This window comes from Bison bison, unplaced genomic scaffold, assembly GCF_000754665.1.
Source record: "Bison bison bison isolate TAMUID 2011002044 unplaced genomic scaffold, Bison_UMD1.0 scf7180017864334, whole genome shotgun sequence".
NCBI classification, from domain to species: Eukaryota; Metazoa; Chordata; class Mammalia; order Artiodactyla; family Bovidae; genus Bison; species Bison bison.
In genome coordinates, this window is record NW_011494906.1 from 1,538,136 (window position 1) to 1,554,437 (window position 16,302).

General features: G+C 52.0%; 1 protein-coding gene across 1 annotated transcript in view; it reads right to left on the bottom strand.

The window, feature by feature from the left end:
- The window catches only part of FADS2 (fatty acid desaturase 2), a 37,619-nt gene that overhangs the window by 6,076 nt on the left and 15,241 nt on the right, over positions 1-16,302 (bottom strand). Inside the window, exons 5-7 of the mRNA XM_010854037.1 lie at positions 11,527-11,652; positions 3,393-3,453; positions 2,943-3,019 (exon numbers count right to left, since the gene is read on the bottom strand). Coding sequence (XP_010852339.1) covers positions 2,943-3,019; positions 3,393-3,453; positions 11,527-11,652 — 264 coding nt within the window. The remainder of the gene's footprint in view (positions 1-2,942; positions 3,020-3,392; positions 3,454-11,526; positions 11,653-16,302) is intronic.

The following is a 16,302-nucleotide window of genomic DNA, read 5'->3' on the forward strand; positions in this document are numbered from 1 at the left end:
CTTTTCCCATCGGACCCACCGGGGGAGCCATTAAGGGGGTGGGGGAAGCCAATATTTTATTCTGTTTCTACTTTTCATCACATTCATTTTATTTCCTTTTCTGCGTGTACGAGTGCAGTGGTATGTACACATATATTAATGGAGGTGTGTGCTTATTAACTGTGGTGCGAAATGATACATGACCATGGGCCACTGGGGTCAGGGGTGAAGGGATAAAGGAGGTGCAGGGAGACAGAGGTGGAGGAGAACCAGTAGAGGCTGGACTTGGAAGCTGACAGGGAGAATTTCAAGGAGTGGATACTGGGATCAGATGCAACGGACCTCCAGGAAGTTGAGGCCTGGGGGCAGCCCCAGGATGTAGCCACTGGCACTGCTGGTTGGCCTTTGGAGCTGGACAGTTCTCAGCAGTGCGGGGGGTGGGGGTTGGGGGAGCTGTCCCGGGCATGGCATGGTGCCCACTAGGGGCCAGGTACCCTCCATCCCCCCTGAATTGTGACAATCAAAAATGTCTCCCTGGACTTCCCTGGCAGCTTAAGTGGTTAAGACTTTGTGCTTCCAATGGCAGCCGGCCCGGGTTCGATCCCTAATCAGGAAACTAAGATCCTGCATGCTGTGAGGTGCGGCCAAAAAAATCCCCAAATTCTCCCCGATGCTGCCAGTGGCTCAACAGAACTGCTCCCACTGAGGACCACCACCCCAGGTCACAGCTGCACTTGGCACCTAAGCTCACAGTTACCGTGAATCAGAAAACCACAGCACTGGGCAGGCCTCTGCCACGCGGGCCTCTGAGGGGTGCACTTTCGCCTGGCGCTAAGCCTGGTTACAGTCAGCTACTGTTGTGCACTAGAAGCCCAAGCTTGAACCCTACTCCCTGGCAAGAGAGCCCTGCCTCAGGGGCCTGATCAAATGTCCCTGGCTGGGCCACCTTAGCCAGTTCAGGTATAAAGTCTGATTCCCTTTCCCACTGTGCCTATTTCATGCTTTGTCCTTCAGGGAACACACACAGTGGAAATTTTAAAAAAAGAGATTAAATATTCATGTCAGGTGTCTGCCATGAAAGCAGATTAGTATCCTGAGCAGCGCTGTTCTCTTCCACTATGACTCCTCCCAGGGCTCAACAGTCACCACAGGGGCAGGAGAGCTAGAGCTGGGCTCCAAGTCCCACCTCCTCACTGACCCAGAAACTCCTTCCCTCCGGCCTGGATGCGCCTTAATGGCAAGACAGGGCTTCCCTGATTGCTCAACTGGTAAAGAATCCACCTGCAATGCAGGAAACCCCAGGTCAATTTCTGGGTCAGGAAGATCCGCTGGAGAAGGGATAGGCTACCCACTCCAGTATTCTTGGGCTTCTCTTGTGGCTCAGCTGGTAAAGAATCCGCCTGCAATGCGGGAGACCTGGGTTTGATCCCTGGGTTGGAAAGATGCCTTGGAGAAGGGAAAGGCTACCCACTCCAGTATTTTGGCCTGGAGAATTCCATGGACTGTATAGTCCATGGGGCTGCAAAAAGTCGGACACGACTGAATGACTTTCACCATGGGTGGCAGTGCCTAACTGTCCCTGGAGCACAGCGGGTACTGATAAAAAGCATGCCCTACAAGCGTGTAGTACAGGTTTCACCAGCACAGGGCTGGCAGGGACTTCCAAATCCCTCCTCTTCCCCAAACAACCCCAACCTGCTCCCGAGTTCCAGGCTGGCCCTCTTAGCAGAATCAACAGGCACCTCTGCCAATAACACCAAGGGAAGCATGTAAGACAAAGTACTTTGAAGTCCTTCAATTGCTATACAAACACGAGGGCCTGTTACTGAGAGAGAAGTGTCTAGGGTGTGGGAGTGGGGTGAGTCCAGGCGGTGGCACTGGGAAGTTCTCGTGCCTGATCCACCCCTTGGTGTCATCTTGGGCAAGCCCCAAACTCTCAGAGTTTCACTATCTTCACTTATGAAACTAGGTTTTATAAAACAAAAAAAGACCAGCGATACCGACTAAGTGTCCGCTTCATCTGGAAGGCACGGGTCTTGTCCCTGTCCCTGTCCCACTCCCAGTCCCATTAAATCCTGTTCTGCCAAAAGCAGGTTCTGCCCAGGGCGACCACCTCCCCCAGGGCCTCCCATCACAGGCATATTGTCCTCTTCTGAGAACCACACCTGCATGTCTACATCAAGCCAAGGACCGTCCCTCTCCAGGGTCCCCTTCTCTCTCTGGAGTGATGGGCGGGATCGTGTCCCCTAAAATGACTCTTCATCCCCGGGACCTCACAGTGGGACCTTATTTGGAGACAGTGTGCTTGTAGATGTCATTAGTGAAGACGCAGTCATTAGGGAGGGCCCTGATCCATGACTGGTGTCCTAAGACAGAGGGGAAACCCGGAGGCAGAAACACCCATGGAGAAGATGTTGGCCATCCATGAGTCACAGACAGAGGCCAGCCCAAACCATTTCTCACAGCCCCCAGAAGGGCCAACCCTGCAGACTCCTTGATCTTGGACTCTAGTCTCCAGAGCTGTGAGACTATACGATCCTGTCGTTTAACAGAAGTGCCTGCGGCACGTTCTCACGCAGATTTAGCAAACTAAGTGCCAGGCTGCTCTCCATTTACCAACTGGAGAGCAGTGTGACCTGGTCCACTGGGTCTTAGGGGCCTCACGGGGACTCAGGAGGGTGATGGCTGGAGCCTTGGATGGGTGGACTGCATGTGACTCATCACTCAGCCTTCAGGAACTTTCTGAAGGGCTCTGCCAAGGCAGGGGCTCTCCCAGTGGACGCCCTGCGTGGCGGGATCGTTCGGGCTGGGGTGCTATGGCTTCGCTGGCTCCTGCTGGCCTCAGAGCAAGTCCCTTCCTGAGAGTGACAAGGTAGTCACCCCGGGAGGAGATGCCCGGGGATGTGGGCCACCCCAGGGTCTAGTCGCCCTCCTCCCCACACTCCTGGGTCCCCTGGACTCACCACCCAGTCCTTGCGAACGATCATAGTCATGATGATCTGGTACTGGAAATACAAAGGGATGAGCAGCGGCGGCCCGACTGCAAGAGAGAGCGGAGGGGCTTGGAGCGGCCTGTCCCACCTGGCGGGGCTGGAAGATGGGGAGGAACCAGGGGGCAGAAGCCAGGATGTGGTGCCAGCTCTGTAGCTCCCGGGCAGAGGAGACCGGAACCCTGGCACCCTGAGAAGGGGGCTGGGAGTACCCGCTGGCACTGGAAGCCCGAGTGTGGCATCTGGGTGTCTGGGCCGGTGTCCCTTCTGTGTATCACGGGCCAGGATGGGTTTGTGGCTGTTGTTGCTCTGACAGCTTTGGTGTCACTTTCTGGGTCTGGAAGGGTGTCAGGTGGGAGCGGGGATGGACGGCCACACAGGGGTGGGAAGGAGGTCGGGGTTGTGGGGCGCCCCGGCACTCACTCAGGAAGAAGTACTCATGCTGGTGGTTGTAAGGCAGGTATTTCAGCTTCTTCTTGCCGTACTGAGGAGAGAAGCAGAGACTGTGAGCCCCCAGCACCCCTCGGACCCCCCCTCCACCATGCTCTGCTCCACCTGCTCTGCAGTCCCTGTTCCTCCCGCCCAGGGAGGCTTTCTGTCCCTCTGCACCCTGGGCCCCTCTCGGCTCCCGGTTGCTCCGGCCAACACTTCCTCAGCCCTCACTGGGCGCACCAATCCCAAGCCGGCCTCTCAGCTCAGGCGCTCCTCTACGAGCTGGTGCTTCCAAAGCTGAAGCTCGGAGTCAAGTCACTGCCCACGGCCACACAAGAAGCGGGCTCTGAACCCAAGAAAGCGGACACAGAGCCCATGAGACAGGCAGCAAATCAATGTTTGTTGAATGAATGCACCACGGAACAAGGAACTGGGGTGGGGGGGTGGTGTGCAGAGGCACTCGGAGCTCCTTGGCCAGCTTGTACCCTTTTGGAGAGAGAAAAGCCCCTGGGGTCCCCTGAGGAGCTCCCTGGAGCCCTCAATGGCTGGGAGAACCCAGGTATGGGCTCGGGAAATTGTTACCAGTCACCAGGTCAAGCATCTAGTCCCTCAAGCCGCCTGCAGTTTCCAGGCTGAGACTTGACACTTGAGGTTCCAGGCCAGGGGGAGTCACCACACGCACTCTTCAGGACACACCTGGTCACCTGGTCTTACCCCGGGCACGCTGATGCCCAGGTATGCCAGTCAGGAGGGCTGAGAGGTCTGGCTGGGGTGTGGACATCCTCACTGTACAAAGCGAGTGTGAGCCAGGGTGGGAGTGGGGGTGGGGAGACCTATGGCCCCACAGGGTCCCTGCAAGCCCCTTAATTCCAAAGTCCAGCCCCCCGAGGACCAGCCCACCCTGCTCCTTGGGGAATGAGACCAAAAGATGCTGCTCACAGAGGAGGACCTGCTCTTGCCTGCAATGCTGGGGGACTGCTCTGCCTCTCACCAGCTGAGACCCTGCACAGGTCACTTAGCCTGCCTGAGCCCTGCTTGGCATCCAAATCACTGATAGCTAAGAGGAGTCAATGAGAACACGGGCATGAATGCCAGGGGCTGACCCCTGGGACACGGCTCTTCACCTGCGCCCCACGTCCCACCCCCAGTTCCAAAGGTTGGTGCTACCCTCATCGCATGATGTCCACTCCTGCTTATTGCAGCCAGGAGATCAAAGCATGTTACAGAGGGAGAAACCCTGGATGTCCTCTGGGCCAATGCTCCCGTTCTGCAGGTGAGAACACAGAGATGGAGTAAGCGCCAGCATCACAGGGAGGGCCCATGGGTGAGAAGCCCTGGGTGACAGCAGAGCCAAGTCTGTCCCCAGGGCATTCATCTTGGCACCAGTGACCACGGGGCTGGCATGCCACCGAAGCACCATCAGAATCTATCTGTTTGGTCCATGTGGCCTGTGCCTTGGCAGGGGTCTCACCCAATCCCCAGAATGCACAAATCCTGCATGAAGGCTGTCATTAAGACTGAGGCTGGTGGTCCAGTGGTTATGAATCCACCTGCCAATGCAGGGGATGTGGGTTCAATCCCTGGTCGGGGAACTAAGATCCCACATGCATCAGGGCAATTAAGCCCGTGTGCCATAACTACTGAAGCCCATGTGCCTAGAGTCTTCGAGCAGCAACAAGAGAAGTCACCGGAATGAGAAGCCCTTGCACCCCAAACAGAGAGTAGCCCCTGCTCACCACAACTAGAGAAAGCCCGTGCACAGCAACGAAGACCCAGCCCCGCCAAATATAAATAAACAAAATTTAAAAGCTTCAGCCTACTGATTATCATTCGGGAGGAGTCAGCCTTTGGACAGGAGTCTGCCCTCTGCACCCCACCCCCTAGGCTGCCAGCCTCTGAAATAAAGGGAACTTTTCTTTCTACCAATCTTGCCTCTCATATATATTAAAAAAAAAAAGATGGAGGCAGGGCTTGGAGAGATCCCAGTCAGGGCACCCCAGACACAGTCCTGGACAACGTTGCAGGGGAGGGAGGGATTAGAGGCACCCCCCTAAGTGAGTGGTCTGGTGGTCTGGGTTCTGGGGAGCGTGTGCCTCACAGAACAGTCCCCCCGCTCCCCCCGGGGTCCTGCTTTCCCGCCCAGAAGCCAGGAAACAGGCCCCGACTTTGCAGGCTTCTCCGGCCCTGACAGGTGCCCTCCTCACCACCCCTCTGCCCCACAGGTTGCCCTGAGGGACAGCCCCAGGCCCAAAGGAACCTCAGGCTGGCTCAGCTCTATTCTGGGAGCGAGCACTAGGGGCAGGATAGGGTGGCAGAGGGTCACAGAGGGACTTGGCAGTGGGCACACCTGGGGAGCTGGTTTGAAGCTGCGTTCGCATAGCAAGCACCCCGTCTGCACTGATCCGTGGTGCCCTGTAGGGGGTGACACGAGATTACCGGGCTAATGTTCCCTGGCTAATGCTCCCTGGCCAGTCAGCACTGCCGGCTCCTGCGTGCACCCCTTCAAGGCCCTAGACTGCCCTGCCCCCAGGCAGCGGCTGGCCCCTCTGCCCACCCCTGAGGGCGCCAGCTTTGGGGTGGGGGGCTCCAGATTTGGAAGCAATTTGTTATTTGAGCAAATTGCTTTGCAGCCCCCCTCCCCTGCCGTGAGATTTGGGTTCGTTATGGGTACTCCTTAGAGCTGTTGAGGGCCAGTGGATGACGGGGCAACAAAAGCCCCTTAGAAGGCAGGTCACGGATGCACAGGCGCCTGTGTGCCGCGACACACAGACTGTCACAGGGTGTCTGATCCCATCCTGATGACCTCAGTTAGGGGGACTGCAAGATCGCCTGTCAGCGTGAGGCTGACCCAGGGCGCTAGCTTCCCCTCTGAAAACCAGCAAGCACAGCGGAGATTCGGGGATGCCAAGTGAGGCGTGGGCCAACCTGGTTTCTTGACTTTCCCACGCTCAGCTCTCTGCAGCCCTCGGTTGTCTGCCATGGGCGTAGGGAAGGGAGGGGAGAGGTGTCTTAGGATAAGAAGCCCTCGGAGGATAATACATTAGGAAGCTGGAAGGATCCAAGAAACACAGGCCCCTAGTGTCCAGCAGGTGGTGGCCCCGGGCAGGGCCCTGCAGACCTGGAAGCCCTGGCTGGGAGTCATTCAGCCAGGGTTTGGATGGTGGCACTGCTTTTTCTAGCTGTAGCCTTGAGCCAGTTATTTCACGTCTCTCAGCCTTGGCTGTCCCATCTATAAAATGGGCTTGATGAGAGCCCCTGCCTCATGGTTAAGCAAGGATTAAATGATGCCCCACACGTGGTGCTCACCACGGTGTTGGACCCAGGGACTAAGCAAGAGTCAGCCTTCCTCCCCAGGGGGGCCTGCAGGCTCGGGGTGGGAGGGGGGCTGCACTCCTTTCCCCTGCAGCAGAGTCCTCATCACTATACACAGGAAGAAAGCCTGGGCTCTGGGGTGGTCACAGGGGAGATGCAGACTCAAGCTGCGGGCGAGGGTCCGGATGGTTTATCGTGTCCAGACCCTGAGGTGCGGTGGCACATGCAGGACCCACTTTGACATGTCGTCAAGCTGAGGCTGCGGAGAAGGCAATGGCACCCTACTCCAGTACTCTTGCCTGGAAAAATCCCATGGACGGAGGTAGGCTGCAGTCCACCAGGTCGCTAGGAGTCAGACATGACTGAGTGACTTCATTTTCACTTTTCACTTTCACACATTGGAGAAGGAAATGGCAACCCAGTCCAGTGTTCTTGCCTGGAGAATCCCAGGGACAGAGGAGCCTGGTGGGCTGCCGGCTATGGGGTCGCACAGAGTTGGACACGACTGAAGTGACTTAGCAGCAGCAGCAGCAAGCTGAGGCTGAAAGGGACGCAGGTCAGAGGCATAGGCATGGGGAGCCCTGGCGGCCTGGCTTCCCTGAGGCCCACGACCCTGGGGCCCCGGCCAGCTGACACCCTGGTGCTCCGCCTCCCCCAGACCACGAGGCCCGGCTTGGATTACGGGCTGAGGGGGTGCCAGGGGCATGTACAGGGGACTTTTCAGCCTTGGAACAAAATGTCTGAGCAACGACAAGGGCCTGCCTTGTCCATTCAGGGCTGGGGGAGGGGGGCAGCTGGAGAGCCCTGCCTGCCTCTGGGAAAGTGCAGACTCACAGGCAGAGAAACGAGGAGCGGGCCACGGCAGGCATGCGAGGAATGGCAAGACTCCAGCCCGAGGGCCCCGGCTGCTCCAAGGGAATACTTGGCCTGTTAGCAAAGGTAGTCTGGAGGGTCAGCTGCTGACAGGCCATGAGGCAGGGAGAGCCTCCCATGGGGTCAGAAAAGCAGGTTCTCAGGCCCAGAGGCAGGCGAAAACACTCCTGGCTTCTGAGAATCCATTTACAGAGCTCCAGGGCTGATGGCCTCATGGTTCTCCTCCACAATACAGCAAAAAAAAAAAAGTGGGCGGCGGGGAGCAAAAACACGACTACTCCCGACATCACCACTATTCAATTCTGTTCTGAAGTTCCAGTAACGTCATAAAGCCCAAACCAGAGATAAGGGTGGAGAGCTATTAGAAAGTGTCTAAATTTTCACTATTTTCCAAAAATATGATTGTCTACCCAGGAAATTCAAAAGAATCAGCTGAAAAACAACTAGAACCGCAAGCACACATCGGTGGACCCTAGTTGGACATGAGATAACTCACCAAATGGCAACAGCTTTCCTGAATACCACAGAAACCCCTATCGTCATGACAAAATACAGACGTTATCTAGGATTCAGTTGAAAGAAATACGGCCACAAGACATACAAAGAAGAGGAAAACCTTTCTAAGAGGTTTTAAAAAAGACTCAAGTGTAAATGGAGAAAGATGTCATATTTCTGGATGGAAAGACTGAATGTAAAGATGTAAATTTTTTCTGGAAGGGGCAAGTCAGTCCACGATAAGTTCTCAGTGAGCTATAAGGAGCCATGGATGCCCAAGTCACCCAGACAGTGTCCTGCATCGGAACTCAGTCCAGACCAGGCGCTGGGCTTCAAGAGAGGACACCTCACCCCTCATCAGGGGCAACATGAGCCGGGAAGGGGAAACCAGAAAAACTGGCTGACTCCTGCAAGTTATGGAGGTAGACCATCATCTTAGCCAAGCCTCATGTGGCCAAAGTAAAGCATTCAAAAGAGAACCTAAGGACTTTCCTGGTGGTCCATCCCACCTGCCACAGGGCCCCCAAAAAAGTGAAACCATAAAGCACTGAAAATATATGAAGAACTTTCTAAGCATAAAAGAAAGGTTTGGGGATTTGCCTGGTGGTCCAGTGGCTAACACTTCATCTTTTAATGCAGGGGGGTGTGGGCTTGATTCCTGGTCAGGGAACTAAGATCCCACAGGCCTCATGGCCAAAAAAACATAAAACAGAAGAAATATTGTAACAAATTCAATAGAGACTTTTAAAAATGGCCCATATTCTTAAAAAAAAAAAAAAAAAAAAAAAAAAAAAATCTTTAAAAAGAAAAGTGAAACCATAAAACACTAAAAATCTGTTGAAACACTTTCTAAGCATAAAATAAAGATTCCTTCCAAGCAGCATGGTCCTGGCAACACTAGGAATCCAGGAACAACTGGCCTCTTCCCGAGTATGTGACAGAGGGTTTCATGGAGCTATGGTCACGGCCTTACATCAATGGCAACAGGGTGGCCAGATCCCCCAAACTTCCACTGCACCTCCCAAAAGTTGGCACTTGAGAGGCGTCCAGGGAGAGAGACGCTGGAAGGAGTTTCACAGCCACCACACAGAAAGAGACGCCTTGGCAGCATCGCTGGTGAGACTAGGTTTTATTGTCAGGAACACAGAGAGCACTTGTCAAGCCAGTCAACAGCTCTACAACACGAAGCCTCCCCAACTAGAAAGGGAAGGCTTTGTCTTTTTATCACTTAATGATAAATACATAAGTGGACTGACTCCACTTAATCAGGCCTACTATCTGGACACCTCAAAGCGAGCAAACTCATTGCAAGAAGGAAAATGCAAGCGTGTATTTTGGCAAAGAAAATCCTCGCACTTGAGAAAACTCGTGAGAGTCCCTTGGACTGCAAGATCAAATCAGTCAATCCTAAAGGAAATCAACCCTGAATATTCATCGGAAGGACTGATGCTGAAGCTGAAGCTCCAATACTGATGTGAAGCCACCTGATATGAAGGGCTGACTCATTGGAAAAGACTCTGATACTGAGAAAGATTGAAGACAAAAGGAGAAGGGGGATAGCAGAGGATGAGATGGTTAGAAAGCATCACTGACTCAATGGACACGAGTCTGAGCAGACTCCGGGAGATAGTGAAGGACAGGGAAGCCTGGTGCGCTGCACTCCATGCGGTGCAAAGAGCTGGACACGACTTAGCAGCTGAAGAACAGCAAAAAAGTCCTTGGCCAGCCAGAGAGGCTTCACACGCCCAAAGAACCAAAGTTTGGCTAATTTCCTCTGAACTGACAATGTCACAGAAAACTTATGTTTCTCTCAAATATTCTGTTGGGCAGATATGAGATGGGAGGAGTGGGGTACCAACCAGAGTTGAGGGAAAAGTCTCCCTCCTCTTCCTCTTTGAAGCCTTGGATGCCAACACTGCTGGGAATACAACCAGTTCAAGACACTGCTCCTCATGGAGGGTAAACGTGCCTCTCTCGGCAAATGCTTATTGGGCCCCTGCTCTGTGCACAGTTTGGTCACACTTCAGATCTACATAAAAGCAAGAGGGATCTTCTAAACTTTGGTTTACATCATCAATGTATTTCAGAAAAGTAAATCTTCTATAACATTTTTTTTTCCACCCAGAAGCACTACTTAAAAAAAAAAAATGAGGAGCGTCTTTAAATTCTTTAAATGCATTGGGCATGGCTTTATTCAAAGACTCAGCAACACCAAATTTTCCTGTCTTAGAAACACAGCAGAGGACTGGACAGCCCCAGATGAGGCCAATGCACTTGGACTCCAGCAAAGAGGCCCACATTGGGTGAAGAAGCCAGTTGCAGGAAAACTATCTAAGTTTGGATTTTTGTTTTTAAAAAAGATATGTGTGTCTATGTTTCTTCACACACCACCTGGAAGGATTAGAGACTGTTGTCAACAGTGGTCACCAATGCTGACACCAACAGTGGTCACCAATGTCAGGGGCATGACAACTGGAGGCACAGCGGGGATGGGAGAGATGACAGGCGGCTCACTTCTCAGTCTGGTCAATTACTGTTATTATTTAAATGCTTACAACAGGTATGTCTATACTTATAATAAAAAAATCAACTAATATTAAAAACAAGGCAGGGACTTTCCTGGTGTCCAGGGATTGGGAACCCACTTGCCAATGCAAGGGACATGGGTTTGATCCCTGGTCTGAGAAGGGACCCACACGCCATGGAGCGACTGAGCCCACGTGCTGTAACTACTGAAGCCCGCGCTCTACAGCCCATGCCCACGACAAGAGAAGCCACCGCATTGAGAAGCCCTTGCACCACGGCTAGAGAGAGAGTAAGCCCTTGCACCGGAACCAGAGAAAGCCAGTGTGCACCAACAAAGACCCAACACAACCAAAAATTAAAAAAAAAAAAAAGACTTTGCCTTGCAGTGTAGGGGGTGAAGTTTTGATTCCTGGTCCAGGAGCTAAGATTCTAGATGCTTTGTGGCCAAAAAACCAAAACATAAAAAACAGAAATGATATTCTAACAGATAAAGACTTTAAAAATGGCCCACATTAAAAAATATATATATTAAATTAGTTAATTACATAAATAAAATAAAGACAAGGCAGTGTGATGGAGTGGAAGGAAATGGCTCAGTTGTCAGATCCGGAGCCTCATCCTAGAACAGTCACTAAACGATGTAACCCTGACCACGTGCCCTCCTCCTGCTGAGCCTCACTTCGCATCTGTGGTGAAGCAGGTGGAACCAGACCTAACACTCTGATAAGGAGCTGCCTTCGTTATTTAACCGGGAGGCCATTCCACAGAAATTCCAGCTGGAATTACTCAGGGTGTCCAGGAAAGGTTTCTGTGTAAATATCAGACACAGATGTGTGTGTGTGACTCTGCACCCTACGGTCCCTCCCGATTACTGTGTGAGCCAAACACTCCCGTGCCCACCCCGTCCCCTTCATCGTACCTCAATGGGCTGCCACTCGCCCAGGACAAACACGTGCAGCATGTTCACATCTGGATCCTTGTGGAAGATGTTGGGTTTGGCATGGTGCTGGAAGTGGCGATGGTTCCACCAGTTGGCAGAGGCACCCTGTCAGGGGGAGGAACAGGGATGAGCAGGGCAATCCTGGCAGTGGGGGCTGAGGGGGGGGGGGTTGCCCATGACCCGCACATCTTGGGACCAGTTCCTAGCAGGTGCAATACTCAGGTCCCAAAAGTCAGAAATTGACTCTGCCAATGCTGAGTCCAGAGTGCTGGGCAGCCCCTCAGCCAGGACTTCTGCATGGAGCCAGCTTACTCCACCCTTCCAGGCCTGTCTCCCTGATCATAAGACGGTGCTGGTGATGGACGGAGAAGCAAGTGCTTCAGCACACGTGGGGGGCCTCAGGTGTCTGCCAGTCCCAGGGGTGAGGCTAACACCCCTCATCCTCTGCTTGTCTCTCATCTGCGCCTGTTGTGCAGAGGGGAACACTTCCATTTGGGGAACAGTAAGAAGTAGTCCTTACCACACGGACCCAGCACTGCACCCTTAGGTATGTGTACCCAAAAGAAACGAAAACACGGCCACACAAAAACCTGTACACAAACATTCCCAGCAGCATTATTTAAAATAACCAAAAAGGCGCAAACAACCCAAAGGTCCATGCACTGAAGAGTGGATACACACTGTGGCAGATCCAAATGGAATCTTGTGTGGCCATGCCATAAAAAGGTGTGACGCACTGACACACCACAACATGGATGGACCTGGAAAGGACGATGCTAAGTGAAAGAAACAGCCTCAAAGCAGTCTATTCACAACGTCCTGTGATTCCATTTGTATGAAATATCTAGCATTGGGGAAATCCTTGGACAGAAAGATGAGTGGTTACCCAGTTCCAGGGTTGGGATGAGGGGTTTGGAAGTGATGGCTAAGTGGTGTGGGGTTTCTTTTGGGGGTGATAAAGATGTTCCAAAACGGATTGTGATGGAGGGTGCACAAATCTGTGAATATACTACAAGTCATTGATTTGCACATGTAAATGGGCAAACTGTAGAGCTTGTAAATTAGATCAAGAAAGCTTAAAACAAAACAAAAAAAAAAATGAAGACCACAAACGGCTCCTGCTCTCAGAGGGCCCAGAGAGTAGCTGGCAAGAGACAGCCCCACAGCCAGATGTGCCACTGCACTAAGAGGTGACCGCTGAGTCATGTGGGTGAGTCACACCATATCCAAAATGCTTGGGGGAGCTTAATAAACAATCACCAGCACAAGCAGGTAAGCGCTTTCTGGTTCTAACAGGCAAACGATAATCCCAGGGAATTCCCTGGCAGTCCAGGGATTAGAGTTCCAAGCTTTCACCGCCGAGGGCCTAGCTTCAGTCCCTGGACAGGGAACTAAGATCCCACAAGCCACACAATGTGGCCAAAAATAACAAAAAATTGTAATAAAAGTCATAATAAAATTATGACTCTAGGAGACAAGAAGCATTACATGAGTATTTCTTTCAAGGCCATGAATTTCTGTCTCACCAGCTCCAACTCCGGACGTATTTTGAGGGCATGTCCCTCCATGGAGTCACCCAGGCATACAAAGAAGGAAACAAAACTCTGACTCGTCAGCATGAGGGTTTCACGGGTGAACAGCTGCTGGATCAATCAATGCTTTGGCCTAGGGTCTGGCCATCTACAAAAAGGCCTAATTGCAAAAACAAACATTTTACTTGGAAGATGTTTGGGTACAAACACAGTCTCCGGACCCTAAGGGCCGTGGGTGGGAACAGCTCTGAGCAGCTGTGGCCTTTGCAATGACCTCAGGTCCCTGGGCCTCCAAACCCAACAGAGCAAAAATAAAAAATAACAGCAAATGAGAGTTTAGAGGATTGGGAAATGAGATGATACATTGGTCTTTCTAGCCAAAAGGAGCCAAGGTCCTAGGAAAAGCACAATGGAGTCCCTGGCACAAAGGAATTAAGGAGCAAGGTATGTGAAACATGAGGTTTAGAATACACCACCCAAGAGATGTTTGTTGAATGAGTAACTGGAGGAAAGAAAGATGGGCTGTGAGCACCATAAGGATGCGATGTGGCAAGGTGGGGCCACCCCCGAACTTGGCATGGGGTGTAATGATGAAATAGTTTTTGATGGTGCTCTTCTCTGCTGATTCTCTTCCGTTCTTCTTCACTAGGCCCAACTTTACATACCATTCCTGGGACAGGGCAGCCCTGCCTGCCTTGGAGCCATGATTCAAAGATGCCTGTCCTAGGGATGGAGCAGGGAAGGAGGCCAGCCATTGTCTACCAAGGGAGAGTAGGGCCTCCCTCCACACTGGGGTAGGGGGGCCCCACTCCACATGGGTAGGGGGCCTCACTCCACACTGAGGGGGGCTTCACCCCACAATGGAGTTGGGGGGTCTCCACTCCACACGGGGGTTGGGGGGTCTCACTCCACACTGGGATACGCTGACGGAGCTGTAAAAGTTTTGGGAGGCCACTCAGAAGGTCTGCCCTTGGGCAGCATATTGGGTAGGAGGGGGCAGACAGAGCAAGGGTCCCTTTTCTGACAGAGGCCGGGTGACGGCCTTGGGGGAAGGGGAGAGTGGGCTGTCACAGAAGCAGAGAGAAAGCCTCCTTGGCGCCAGCAGTGCTGGGCAGAGCCATAGTAGAGCCTCATCAACAATATTTTCAGAAATCTATCACCCTTTTGCTCATCTTGTTTTGAAATGAGAGAATTGCCGAGTTTGACAATCTCTCTCAACCAAGTGACAGTCAAGTAATTTTTAATTAAACTGAAGTAAAATACTAATAAATTTGGTTTCAGTATAAATAATAAATTTAAACTTCATCTTGGGACTTTTTATATACCACCTTTCCAAATTTTAAGTAGCTTTCAACTACTTTCAACTACTTTAATGTTCTGGTGAACGAAATTCAACCAGTTAAAAAAAAAGAGAGAGCAAACACATAAAAACATGTACATAAGATACAAGTTGTCCTTCGGTTTCATATTCCAATATGTCTCAAAGTCCTAATCTTTATTTAAAATGTTGGTATTTTGTTGCTTGTGGATTTTTTTTTTTTTTTGCATTAATTTTACTTAAAAAAAAAATTGCATGGCAGCCTGGATAGGAGGGGAACTTTGGGGAAGAATGGATACATGTATATGTATGGCTGAGTCCCTTTGCTGTCCACCTGAAACTATCACAACATTGTTAGTCAGCTTATACCCCAAAATAAAATTTAAAAGCTTTTAAAATATTGCATTAAAATGCTACTTATTTCACTCCTGATTCTTTTTGTCATCGCTTAAATTTTGGGTTCCTGGCACACACTTGTGTGCTCACTTGCCTCACCCTAGTCCCAGCCCTGGTGGCCCCAGATAAGGCTGAAGAAAGACTCTGGGTTCCAAATATTTCCATCTCCAGGTGCAGTCTAGATGGTGCCAGGCCTAGCGGTTTGCATTTCACCCTGAGTGCAATGCCAAACAGAGGCTCACCCTCACAGAACCATGTCTGTACAAGGTTAACCCCGGGAAGAAATGGCCACCGGAAGTGACATGGGAAGAAATGGCCACCGGAAGTGACATGGGAAGAAATGGCCACCGGAAGTGATGGGGACCAAAGGAAAAGGCATAGTAGGGAGGTGGAGGGCTCACCCGGGGAATCCCACGGGCAGCATGGGCTGACATTAAGAAGCGGGCCCCAGCATCCTGAAGCTCCCGGCACCTCGTTCAGTGCCCTCAGTGGGCTGAGCTAAGACATCCGAGTTGGTGGGGTCCTTGAAGATCTTCCCCAGTCAGTTCCTTTCTATGCCAGCAAAGGGACCAGAGGAACAGCTGGACCTACAGGCTTGTCTGCAGCCATGTGCCCACCACATGCCAGAGCGACGCTGTGAAAGCTGGGATGCTCCTCGCTCTGGGGCAGCCCGGACTGAGCTGCCCAGTTGTGCCACTGGCTTGGACACAGCATGGGCACAGCTAGCAGGAAGCTGGAAGCCATCAACAGAACCCAGGGCCTTGACCTCCTACAGCCTCCCAGCCTGAGTACCCTGTCACTCCAGATTTCACAAATCAACGTTCTAAAAGAAGGCCAGTCCCCTGTCCTGACCTCATCTTCTGACACAAGAGCTGTGTCCCAGAGCCCTTCAAGGACACACGGACATCAGGAGGGACAGGCCCTCCCGGCTCCCACTCAGAATCTGGAAACAGGACAAAGGCCATCTTTGTTAAGTGTGTAGGGATAACCTGGGTCTGGAGTGAAACGTTACTTCCAACACCGAAGAGGGTTTTCTCCAACAGAAAAGGGCACAAAATGAAACAAAGCGCTCTACTATGTGCATCCTTCACCCCTGAAATTCTGGAAAGAAACCAGGTTCTCAGACAGCTCCAGGCTCAGGGCCAGGCAAACTGCTTGCTAAGGAACTGGTTACCAGTTCAGTGGTAATTCACTCCCAACCAGATCAAGAGCCGACAAGTGGAAGACTGGATATTGTCGGGTTGCAGGGGTTGACATTTTAACCCAGACACGTAGCTCTTCCCAAGCCAAGGTAGGGAGGGATGGGAGTCTTTGCAGCTAGATGCTGCTGGGGTAGGGCTGGGCAGGAGGATGAGAATCTGTTTCGAAGGGAGACTTGGCAAGGACTTATTTCCAAAACCAAAGAGATAACACCTATCACATAAGCATGAGATCGCTGGCAAGTCCAGTTCGTCTTTGTACAAACTTGCCAAGCTACAAGGCTGTTGCAGGTGGGCCTCCTGATCTGTA